Raw genomic sequence first — 13,221 nt, 5'->3', positions numbered from 1 at the left:
GAGCTCCAGGCAGGAGTTTTACATGTATTTGGACATACTATAGAGTTTCTGAGAATCAAATTTTTGTCCAAACCAACCAGCCACCACACAATTGCTTACATCTCTGAGGCACTCCCTCTCGGCCGGGCTGCCTTCCCCTCCACCGGCAACTAGCTGATCCGGATTCTTCGCGCCCTTCTTTGGCACACAGATTCTCGCCCAGGCTGAAGTAAGGAGGGAAAGAGGCGGAGAGCAAAGGCGGCGGTTCTTCCGAGGGAGTGTCCGGGGTTGCCCGCTACTGCAGAGGCGGTCCCTTCCAGGGCGCGGCTCGGGGCTGCAGCCAGAAACTAGTCCTAGTCCCTCCTGTTCTGCCTCCCTGCAGGGCCCGGATTGGCTGGTGGAGCGGACTGGGTGGCTCCTCTCCCTTCCCCGGGCCAGACCCTTACTAAAAGCGAGTGGAGTGCCGCGCCCCTTGGCTGGCGGATTGGAAACTTAACTGAGTAACCCTGCTGCTGTCTTCTTCAACACCCCGTGCCCCTCCCTACCCCAGCCTTGTCCCCTTGCTCTCTCGGGAAGAAGGATCACCCCGCTGTCTACCTCTCCCACAGATCTCCGGATCCCAGGAAGACTAAAGGAGCCTGTGAACCCCCAGACACAACTACTGAGGAGCTGAGTGAACTTACAGGGGTAGAACCATGGGGCGCTGGCTAGCCGAGCCTCTTCTGCTCGTTCTTCTCGCCTGCTCTCTGACTCCATCTCGAGGTGAGAGACCCTAGACCCTATTCGCCCCAGCTTTGTTAGAATTAGTCTGTGTGGGAGTCCTAGCGTAACTCTTTAGGATGGGAGAGGGACGGATTTAAAGTCAGGGAGGGTGGACAGTCAATTCTTGGAGAGTTCTCTCAAAACAGATCTTCCGGGCGGAGGGTTCTTGAGATGTCCAAATTTTGCTTGGGGGGGGGGGGTGGGGGGTGGGGGAAGGGAGATCTAAGGGGATCTCTCCAGCGGAGTGCTCCTGGGGGTTCGAAGAAGTAGCCGAGCCTTTGCTCGCGTTTGAGGGGAGGAGTCTTGATATCTGTGAGGCTTTAAGTTTGGGGAGCGGTCTTCAGAAAGAAGAGACCAAAAATTAGGCTTGTTTTTCCTCAGTTATTGAACAAACTGTGGTAGACATCAGCATCTAACAGTGGGGGGTGGGGGTGGGAGTGGGATGGGAGATCTAAGAGGATCTCTCCAGCGGAGTGTCCCGGGGGTTCGAAGAAGTAGCTGAGCCTTTGCTCGAGTTTGAGGGGAGGAGTCTTGATATTTGTGAGGCTTTAAGTTTGAAAGAAGAGACCAGAAATTAGGCTTGTTTTTCCTCAGTTATTGAACAAACTATAGTAGGAGACATCAGCATCTAGCGGTGGGGGGGAGAGGGATTGGAGCAGAGGAGGTGGGGGTGTGGTTTGTTGGAAAGTATGTGGCTTTCAGGCCTCTTTTAAATATTCTGTATGCATTATAGGTAGTTTTGCTATTTCCCAGATCGGTGTGAAAATCCCTGAGAGGCAAGTTTAATTGAAAGGTTATTGGCAAAGAACTGGCTAGGTCTTTATTGATTGCCTTGGGAGTTACTAAAGGAACTAGCGGGCCACTGGACTGAAGCCTGGCCGTTAGTCAGAGACGGTTACTTTTTTACCCCCTGAAGCTTGATGGTAGACCTGGAAACCAGGCTGGCAGATTCTCAAAAGGAGAGTGGGCTAAACGAGAGTCAACACGAGAACTCGGATGCAGTGGGGGAAAGTTTAACAGATGTTTGTATCAAGAAAATTCATTACAGAATAGCTTCCCAATGATATTAATGATTCAACTTTTGGTTATCCTATGATGGCTTTTAATTAGATGAATGAGGGAGGTAGAATTTGTGGCAAGTTTATTGAGAAAGTAGAAATAACAGGTGATATTAATAAAGAATATATAAATATACATTCATATATTCACTTATGCATGTGCACATATTTATACATACACACATGTATATATACAGACACATATATAGCAAATGATTCAAACTTTCTTTGTCTCTCTGAAAGTAGTAATATACTTCTAAGTAATGTTTCTAAAGTCCAGATGGCTGAGAAGTATCTTTCAGATATGTGCCTGCCTGCTGCTTAAAGGTAAAGCTGAAGAAGGGCCAGAGAAGTTTTGTTTCTTGTTGAAATGCCAGCAAAATGGCATTTAATCATTGGGGGTCAGTGCTTGAACCATGTTCTTAGTATTTTAAAAATAATTCACAGAATATGAGGTACTTTATGTGCTTTGTACTTTTTGTAGAAAATTTAAGTTGAAGGTTGGCTGTTTATAAAATTTAAAGGTGATAGATGCATAAGAGCTTCAGTATTATTATCTTCATGGCTTCCTGCCCCACTTTTTTGTTTGAGTGTCCTTCCTAAATTGAAATTGATTAGGGGGCAGCTAGTTGGCGCAGTGGATAGAGCACCCGCCTTGAATTCAGGAGGACCCGAGTTCAAATTTGATCTCAGACACTTAACACTTCCTAGCTGTGTGACCCTGGGCAAGTCACTTAACCCCAGCCTCAGGAAAAAAAAAAAAAAGAAAAGAAAAGAAATTGATTATTGCAACAAAGTAAAACCTGTCTCATATCCAACATTCTCTCTTTTTATGATTTATATAAATGGTGAATTGCTGAGCCTTTCCCTGTAACCAAAATAAATTACATCAAGCTATAGATATTTGAGGAAGTAATATTTCTGTACTTGTGTTTGTCTTTAGTAGTGCTTAGACATTTTAAATAGAAACATTTATATAAAGAAAGAAATGAGGTGTAAAACATTTTGATCTCTTGGAGCTTTATCCTTTCTAAAAATGAACTGTTTCAGGGATTCCTCAAGTTACAATGTATATTGTGGCAACAAATATTTTCTAATTTTTTAAAATAGGAAATTTAATTTTCCATAACACTTTTATCATGAAGACCAGGATCTCACACCGTGTCATAGAAATATATTTAGCTATTAATTCAATTTGAAATTTTATTATGGTACTGAAAATACTGTTCTGAATTCTGAATTCTAGGATAAAAATAAGAAATAGAGTATCATACATTTTCCTATAAAATTTTTTTTAAAAGATTTCCAAGTTTTGTCACAATAGATCTCATGGCAACAATACTGAAAGGTTTTTGGTTTCGATTTTTGTAAGGAATAGTAAGGGCAGTAGATTGTGGATCTATTTAAGTGTGTGGAGTGCTGATAGAGGTGTGCTTTAACCAGTGTTCAGAAATCAGCAAACCTATAAATAGGTACTTAATTTATTGCTGTCTGTAATTTATTTATAATTGTTAGCCCTGTTCATTATGGAAATAATAATGTTGATTAAATTTACAAGTGTATTATGTCCTGTATACAGAAAGCCAGTTAAACATTTACGAACACACTGCTTGATTGCAAAATCAGAAAAAAAAAAAAACTTCTGCAAATCAGAATTTTAAGTGGTCAATCCAGAGTCGCTCATTGATTCACTCACTGGTAAAGATGTGATCTGATTTCTATTTCAGTTGGACTAGACCAGATTGCCTACATAATTTAAGAACATCTGTTAACTAAGTAAAAACTAATTAAACCACATTGAGGCCCCTCTGGTATGCTTTCCTTATTTTATTCAAATCCGGACATGTTTTTAATATCTTCTTCCAACAATGTCTGTCTTGTGTTAGACACAGCTGGAAAAATTTTAAAATGTAGTTGCCATTTCATTTTTGAAAAGGAAGAAAAGATTTTAAAATGTTGTGCTCACCAGAAAATTTGCTCTAAAGTATTAACATACTGTGGTTTAAAAAAAATAGTGTTTTAACTAACTATATTTCATTTCTTCTCCCTCTTTTAATTTCTTTATAAGTTCCCCTTCATCAAGCAAATGTGTTTTAGTATTTGTTATTTTCTTGGGGAGAGAGATTTTTCTTTTTTCTAAATTTCTAGTCAAGGGCTGTCATTTAAATGAAGTTAAGTTAAATGGGACCAGTTAGTGCTTCATGTAATGCAGAATTTTTATAAATTCTGACAGAATTTTTTCAATGATATAGAATGAATATACTTTTATAACTTAAAAAACCAATTCCTCCTTTAAAAATTATTAATGTACCATCCCCAAAACTTTTGGGAAAATGATATTTCCTTTTAATAGAGATTTTACCATTAATTATTAACATCATTAAATTTCCTTGTAAGTTGTAGGCAGAGTAAGAACTACCTAACAAAGTAGTGTGGCAGAGAGTACCCAGCCTTTTCTGTGGGACCTGAGTTCAAATTCCAGTTTCCTCATCAGTAAAATGATGAGATTGGACAAGATGGTCTCCTTCCAAGTTTCCTTCTAGTTCTCTCTATATGATCTTAATAAATTTCTTTATTGTTACTAAAGCGCTTTAGAATAGTAAATCTTATTCTTTCAGTCTCACTTCTTAATCAGTGAGAAAAGGAATTTCTTAGAGACTAGAAGTCAAATTATTTTATTAGATCTTATTCATACACAAGATAGATGTTCTCCAGTTTTATTGATTAAATATAGGGAATATTACATATATAAGGCTATAACAAAAGTGGTTTTGGATAAAACATTTAAAGAGAGAGTCTGTGCGTGCATGTGTGTGTTTTCACAGACATCTGCATGGGCACCTATTGGAAGGGAATGTTTTAAGATTCTAATTCCTGTGCTAGATAACATTGCAATATTATTTCCGGAAATCAATTTTTGCTTATTTTATAATAGTAAAGTATCATCCAGGTTTAAGTTGACTTGTCAACTTAAAAAAAAAATTTGGATGTGCCTTATAAACACTTAATATCACTCACATGCATCAACATGTGGTTGCATACATCATATAAGAACATCACTGTTTGGAAAACATTAACTTCCTCTTTCCTCTCAGTTAGATTAAGATTTCTGATACCTCAACTTCCATCAATCACAGGATCTCTCTTTTTTTTTTTTTTCCTCCCCCTGAGGCTGGGGTTAAGTGACTTGCCCAGGGTCACACAGCTAGGAAGTGTTATGTGTCTGAGACCAGATTTGAACTCGGGTCCTCCTGAATTCAGGGCTGGTCAATCACAGGATCTCACAAGAAATGGTCTTTTGGCATAGCTTTTGAATAGACCTATGTCTTAAAGATTAACTGATTAAGCCTTATCTCTTTGAAATGTAAAGCTCATACAGTTTTAGGAATGCTTACTAAAATTAGACCAACAGGCTCTTTAGATTGGAGAATAAGTCCCTGAAGTTAAGTTGAAATATTGTCATGGATGGAAAAATTTATCTTAACCAACATAACACCAGTCATCTTTGTACTATAGTTTATCAACAAACAAACAGATGCCATTCCAAAGGAGTTCAAATTTTGTCCTAGAGACAATAAAGAGCCACTCGAATTTTATTGAGTAGGGGAGAAACATGCTTAAATTTGCTTCTTGGAACCATCACTGGCAATTATGTGGAAACCAAATTAAAGCTGTAGGGAGACTTAAGCTTGGGAGACCATTTAAGAAGCTATTGCAGTATGTTAGATCAGAAGAAAAGAAGGGTGATAGTTGTGGCCCAGTGAGTAGAGAAAAGGACATTTGAACTAGTATGGTAGTTATGTACTGATACTAGAGATACCGAGTCAATAGAAAAGATTTTTCTTTTGTCAGCTCCATAATGGAAAGAGTATTAAACATGAAGACAGAAATCTGGAGTTGAGTCTTTGTTCTGACAGTTACAGTCTATGTGTGGTTCACTTAACCTTTCAGCCTTAGGTTTTTGTTTTTGTTTTCTCTATAAAATGAGAATAATATGGTATCATCAGATAAATACTATATAAACATGAATAATAATAGTGACATTATTCATGTCCATAGAATCATAGATTTAGATTGGAAAAGGCTTCATTTGCCATCAAATCCAGTCTTCTTATTTACATTTAAGGAAATTGAGACTTAGAGAGTTGGAATAAGTTTTTCAATGTCACAAGTAAATGATAAGTCAGAATGTGAATGCAGGTTTTTTCATCTCCCAATCAAGTGTTCTTTTCCACTTTATGTAGTACTTACTATGTGCCATTTGGGGTAAATATCTATATTTGCTCCTTACAACAACCCTGCAAAATACTATTATTATCCCCACTTTATAGTTGAGGTAACTGAGGTATTCAGGGGTGAAGTGATGTGTCCAGAATCACACATTTAATAGATGTTTGAGGCTACATTTGAACTCACATCTTCCTTTCTTAAGAACTAGTGCTATATCCATTATGCTACCAGCTGCCTCGGGGAAGTAGGAGATATCATCCTGTAATAAAAAGAGCACTAAATTAACAGTCAAGAGAGCTGAGTTCCAATTATACCTCTTTTATTAGTGTTAATTTGCTGTGACTTTTTTCTGGCCCTTAGTTTCTTAAGATGGAATAAATGATATTTACAATCTCCATCTTATAAATCTAAGTAGAATACCGTTTCGAAGTTTGGAGTAGAATATGGTAGAGGGATTTAATACAATATTGGTACCTAATCCTTGGACCTTAATTTTTAACCCAATATTTCTATTATGAAGAACAGCTCAGAAAATTATAATGTAAAGCTTAATTCAACTCATGTAAGAGATAGCATAAATATCTTTGTTTACTAATTAAGATGAAATATACAGAAAAATATGAGAAGACATGAATTAATGCAAAGTGAAGAAAGAAGTATAAAAAAATCAAAATACACAGTGATTACAACAGTGGTTACATTAAAGAACAGGAGTGAAATGATCAAATATGAAGGATTGTATAGTAATAATGATCCAAACTTGACTCCAAAAAGAGACGAAAGGAAAAAACAAACAAACAAAAAAAACTTTTCTAACAGAGATGCATAGTCAGGCAAAAAATATAAATTCCCATAGCTTCTGTGTCTAAGTTCTTTATGTTTTATTTTCTATTTGAATCCATTATTTCTCTTCTAACAACTTAGATCTTCATCTTCTGGAATTGTGACTGACCACTGAATTGATCCGAGATCTCGTGTATATATATATATATATATTTTTTAAACTTGTTCTCTTTTGGAATGTTAATATAAAATTGTTCACTGTAACTGCTCATATAAATCTTTTTGGGTTTCTCGGCATCCATCCTTTTCTTATGGCTCAATAGTATTCCATTACAGATATTTAATTTATTCAAACTTTTTGGAATCTCTGAAATAAAAATGTATTGTATGTATGAAGACAACAAATTTGTATCAAATGCCTTGTAGGAGTAGGCACTCAGGAACCAACTAGAAAACAATTAAGTGCTAAACTATATAGTACTGATATAATAAGTACAGGGACTTATCAATGCAGTTCTGCATAATTTGGGAAAGCTTCTTGGAATAGGTAGAACTTGAATTATTATCTTGGAGGGAAGGACAAAGAGCATTCTGTATTCTAAGTAAATGCTGTGGAGTATTTTGGTTAATTTTAACAAATAAAAGTAAACATTTCTATTAAGGTTAATCAGAGAACCTAATATAATAGTAGTCAAATCAAAACAAACAGAATTTGTCTTTATATCTATATCTATATATCTATATCTATATCTATACCTATCTATTTCTATCTATATCTAGGTTTAGTGTGATATATATATACACACATATATACATACACACACATACACACACAGATTTAGTGTGATGTAGCTTGGAGTTACTTGGTACAGAACACAATGTAACAAAGTTTATTTAGCATCAGAATTCCAATAGAATGTCTGTTCATTCTTTGATGATGGATCTTAAATCATTTAGGGTGAGACAGTTGAATCAATTGCCCTCGTGATATTTGGTTTTATTTCTTACTCAATAACATTTTTCTCTGGCTCTCAGGAACTGCATTATTTGTGATTACTGCTATTATAAAAGAAATTGTATTCAGAATATGTTATGGATAGCTTTATGAACTTCAAGAACTTTGTGTCTGTTTATTACAGGGCTGTAGTTAGGATTATTTTTTCTTGTATTTCTTGAAAAAGCAATATATCAAAATACCCCTTCCTCATTAAAAGGGCCATTACAGACATATCTCCTGGTTTGTAACATTATGCTCAACTATCAGTAGAAGTAAGCAGTGAGAGAGTGGGAATAAGGACTTTATAGCTAGTTATCTTGTGTGGGGAAAACCCTGGCTGGCTTTATCCCTTATGATGGAAAGGGAGGCTGGACTATAGTTCCCTCTGTGTCTCTCTTAGCGCTGCTGCTTTCTTGGAAGGGGAGATATGAGTAACTGCTGGGCTGCCTAGAAACTAGTTAGTTATTGTTCTTGGAAGGGAAGTGCTTCCTTCAAGCCCCGCAAAGCCTGAGTAAGGAAACCAGAACCATAGCTCCTGCTGTAGCCTCCCAGGTGGCTTAGTTGCTTTTGTATTCACACATCACAGGAATCTTTCATTTCCCTTAAAAATATTCTTTCCTAGGTATCTCAAACTTTCCCTTGGCTCTGTGTGGTAGGCTAAGGTAGAAGAGCCCTGACTCTTTGGTTAGCAGGGGTGAACTGTTTTGTATATGAGGAAATGTATCCTGAGAATCTGGAAATTCTCCCCTTTGGGGTGGTTGAAGTTGATAAGAGCCGGGACTTCCCTTAGATAAGGTTGGGAGATAGGAGATAAGGAGATAGGAGATAGATAGATATTGTCTTTGAAATGCCTCTCTATCTCTCTCTATCCCTATCATTGGCCCCTTTAATTTTCTGACCCTTAAAGCTTTCCACTCCAGTCTTCAAAAACTTTCCTGCTGACCAGTGGTGAGAGTAAGCTTAGGAATGGATGACTGATTGTGAGGTCAAGAGATTCTTTCAGTTGAAAGAACAAAGATTGGGAGGTGGGTGCCTCTCTTCCCATGTCCTTGTCGTGAGTAGTGAGAACAAGAGCTGCTTTGAAATCACTGTTCCTCCAAAGACAGGCCTATTTTCAGTAACCTGACTGAAAATATGCTGTCCCAGGAGTCAATTCCCAGGTTGTAGTTTCTGTTCTGATAACTAACCCAGGGCTTCTGTCTCCCCTCCCTACCTAGACCCCATAAAATATTATGGTTTAAGGAAAGATGGTCTGGGAGGTCTTGTAAGGTTCAATCACTTCAAGTTTGAGATTTGGACTTCTTTTTTAGCTTAATCTCAGTTTCAATAAAATAACAATGAACATTTCTTTCCGTGACCTTGGGAAGTCAGGTTCCATCTCTGCAATATCAATATTCTCCTCCATAAAATTAATAAGACCTCTCCCACACCTTTAACGTTCATTTTTAACATTTGAGTTCAAAATACCTCCCTACATACAGTGCCTTTCCCTATGCATTAAGAAAGCAAGTAATATAATACCCCATCATATCTGAGAAGTCATGAAAAAACATTTCCTTACTAAATATGTTACAACAATAACCAAAAAAAAAAAAAAAAAAAAAAAGACAAGGATAAAGAAAATGAAAAAAAATGTGCTTCAATCTGCACTCAGAATTCATTGGATCTCTCTCTGGAAATGGATAGGCATTTTCCATACTTAGTCTTATAGAATTGTCTTTTATCATTGTATTGATTAAAGCAGATAGGTCTTTCACAGTTGATCATCATTACAATATTGCTAAGCAGTTAGTGTGTACAATGTTCTTTTGGTTCTGCTTACTTCATTTTACATCAGTTCATATCCAACTTTTTCTGAAACTATCCCTATCATTCTATCTTCTTATAGCACAATTGTGTTCTATTGCAATTATATACCAGACCTTGTTCAGTCATTCTCCATTTGATGGGCAATCCTTCAAATTTCAGTTTATTTTGCCATTACAAAAAACAGCTTTCATAATTTTTTTTTGTATAAATGGATCTTTTTTCTTTTTAAAAAAATTTCTTTGGGATACACACCTAGTATCTGGATCAAAGAGTATGCACAATTTTATAGCCTTTAGGGCATAGTTCCAAATTATTCTCCAGAATGGGTGGACCATTTCACAGTTGTACTACTAGTATGTTAGTGCACCTATTTTTCCACATTCCCTCCAGCATTTGTCATTTTCTTTTTTGTTGTTATGTTAGTTAATCTGATATGGGTGAAATATTTTCAGAGTTGTTTTCATCTCTCTAATTATTAGCGATTTTTAATAATTTTGAACAGTTTTAAATATGGTGTGATAGCTTTGATTTCTTTCACTACTTATCAACTGGACAACAGCTCTTATTTTTATTAATTTTGGTTAGTTCCCTATATATTTGTGAAATGAGATATTTATCGGAGAAATTTTCTATAAATTTCTCCCCATTTTCTTGCTTTCCTCCTAATGTTGGCTATATTGGTTTTATTTGTGCAAAAACCTTCTAATTTCAGGTACTCAGAATTATCGATTTTATATCTTGCAACTCTCTCTTACTACTACTTCCTCATCCATAAATCTGAAAGATATGTTTTTTCTCCTGCTAACCTAATTAAACATGATACTTCAAAAGTTTAATGTGGATGTTGCTTCCAACATAGCCTCTACTTCCTCCAAGAACAACAACAGCAAAAGGCATCTATCAGTTATTTGCATATATTATCATCTACTCTTCCCTTCTTTCCAGGAACCTGGATTCTTGGATGTCAAGTATGAAGGAATAACCAGCTAAGGCACTTAATTATTAAGAATAATTGCTTAAAATAGGAAGCCATCAACTAGCTTTTTCCTCTGGGGTGTCTGTGTGTGTGTGTGTGTGTGTGTATGTGGTGGGGAGGGGGGCGGGCAAAGGAGTAAGAGAGCCTTCCAAGTAGCAGGCCCTATTTTCTACTCATGGGGACTGAGAGTTGGTGTCCCATATCTGACTCCCTCCCCTTTCCTCCCATTTAAAAGAGCTGGAAAAGATTGTTAGCATCATATAGCGGAAACCCATTCATTGCAAATAAGCAAACTGACACTTAGAGGTTATGTGATTTGGCCAATATCATGAAAGTATAAGGGGCAGATCCAGGATTTGAATGACTCTAGGTCTTTTGCCCCAAAATCTAGAACATTTTTGGGCACCATTAATAATTTTCCATCACCTGTCATTTTCTGTGATTCAGTTTCTTTATAAGATGTGAGAATTAGCCACTGTTGCCAGGGTTCCCTTCCAGGAACAGACAGGGGCAGCTAGGTGGCACAGTATATAGAGCACCAGCCTTGAATTCAGGAGGACCCAAGTTCAAATGTGGTCTCAGACACTTAACACTTCCTAGCGGTGTGACCCTGGGCAAGTCAGGGGGGGGAAAAAAAAAGAAGAGTGGGGCTGCGACAGCCCAGATATTCCCATTGGAATTCATGGGGGCTGGGAAATAGAAAGGAATCTTTAACCCATATCAATCTGACATTCCATTTTAAAAATTAATTTTAATAACAAATTTAAAGAATTCCAAAAAGAAATTATGTTATGCATAAAGAACAGAACAAGAGGATTATATGAATTATTATCCTCCATTAATAGTTTCCTTTTAAAATGTGTATATATGAATATTTATATATATATATATAATTTATACATATATGCACATGTATAACATATGTACAGTATATATAATATATTTTATGTACATTCCTTTTTAAATTTATTTTTATTTTATTTTTAAAAAAAAATAGAAAAAGACAGGAAAAAACTAACAAAACATTGTCATGTGCCCACAAAATATCAGAGAGGATGCCAAATACATAATAATACATTTCTATTTCAAGAAAGCATATATAATAATAGAAGAAATTATATTCATGAGTGGGGCTTCCTTGGAGGTTATTCTATGCATATGGAATTTAAAATGTGTATATATTATTACAACCAACATTATTTTTAAAGCTATCCTGCTTGTCTGTCTTCCATAAAGGACTTAAAAAAACCCCAACAATGATCACAGAGGGAACATTTAATTTGATTAATTTGTTTTTTAAATGAAAAAATATATACTGCTCTAAAACATTTCATTTGTTTGCTTTTTAAATTCAAAACGTAGAGAATATCAGAATAGAGACTGACTTTAGAAGTCACCTAATATAGACTTTTGTATGTTAATGGATCCTTGTGACAGTCTGGTAAAACCTATGGATCCCTCTCAGAATAATGTTTTTAAACAATTGAAGGAAATGCTAAATTTCTCTCTTAGAGTGTGGTTAAGTGTAATATCTTAACCATTCCCTTCATCTAAATTAGGGTAGTTTTTCCTTAAAAGGTAATGGAAAAATTTCTTGTGACTTGATTTGACTCTAGGGTCTAAAGATTCAGATTACTGATGTCACTCATCACTTATTCAGTGAGATTCTGGGGCAGAGGATCATCCAAAATATATTGGGGTTCTGGACTGTTGTTGTAGGTATCCCAAAAGAATCTGCAAGCTTAGATGATTTCAAAGTTAAAAGGCACAATTTTATTATAATTATAACACCAATTAAAGTAGGCTAAATTCCAAGAGGGAAAGATAGCAAAGAGCAAGGAGTAAACAAGTACATTAATAAGGATAACTTAGAGGTAGAGTTGGGAAGTATAGAACAGAGAACAGAGCAGGATAAATGACATCCTGGGTTTGGGGTTCACATGATTGGTGAGAAGTTTGGTAATGGGGGTTAACAACAACTCCTTTCTTCTCTCATGAAACTGAGAAGAGTTAGTTCATTGTCTTAATATAGGTGGAAGATAGCAGCCCAGACTTTTGGATAACAAACCAGACAGACATCTTTGAAGGATAGCTTGGTGGAAGAAAGCTTTCAGACTCAACTGCCTTTTCCCCCCCCTCCACACATTCGCCAAGGTTATGCCACATTACTCCCAATTTCTAACGTGACTATATCATTCTTAAGACAGGTGTCCTGGGAGTTCAGAAAATAGAAATTAGTGAAAATAAAAATGAAAAAAATGTTTTTCATTCAAATTCACTGACCCACTGAAATCAGGTTCTTAGGGACCCCAAGTTAACAAGATTATATGGTGATCAACCATGATGAATTTGGCTCTTCTCAATAATTTGGTGGTTCAAGGAAATGCTAATAAACTTGGAATAGAAAATGCCATCCCTATCCAAAGAGAGAACTGAATATGGATTCATTTTATGTTTGTTTGTTTGGTTTTTTGTTTGTGGTTTTCTTCTCTTTTTGGTTTGATTTTTCTTGCACATGATGACAGATATGGAAATATTTTAAAAGAATTGCACATATTTAAGCTATATCAAAATGCTGTCTTGGGGAAGGGAGAGATAAAGGAAGGAGAGAGAAAAGTTTGGAACAC

At 36.2% G+C, this 13,221-nt stretch overlaps 1 protein-coding gene across 4 annotated transcripts in view; it reads left to right on the top strand.

The window, feature by feature from the left end:
• Positions 1–410: 410 nt before the first annotated feature.
• CD99 (CD99 molecule (Xg blood group)) overlaps positions 411–13,221 on the top strand; it is a 56,315-nt gene continuing 43,504 nt past the window's right edge. For 2 of the 4 annotated variants that reach the window (XM_074300230.1, XM_074300232.1), the window contains exon 1: positions 411–741. In XM_074300230.1, coding sequence (XP_074156331.1) covers positions 675–741 — 67 coding nt within the window. In that variant the 5' untranslated portion in view covers positions 411–674. The remainder of the gene's footprint in view (positions 742–13,221) is intronic. The other 2 variants (XM_074300231.1, XM_074300233.1) reach the window with 1 other exon arrangement.

This window comes from Sminthopsis crassicaudata, chromosome 3 (assembly GCF_048593235.1).
Source record: "Sminthopsis crassicaudata isolate SCR6 chromosome 3, ASM4859323v1, whole genome shotgun sequence".
Taxonomy (NCBI): Eukaryota; Metazoa; Chordata; class Mammalia; order Dasyuromorphia; family Dasyuridae; genus Sminthopsis; species Sminthopsis crassicaudata.
Note: the sequence above shows the minus strand (reverse complement) of the source record. Positions and strands in the feature narration are given on the sequence as shown.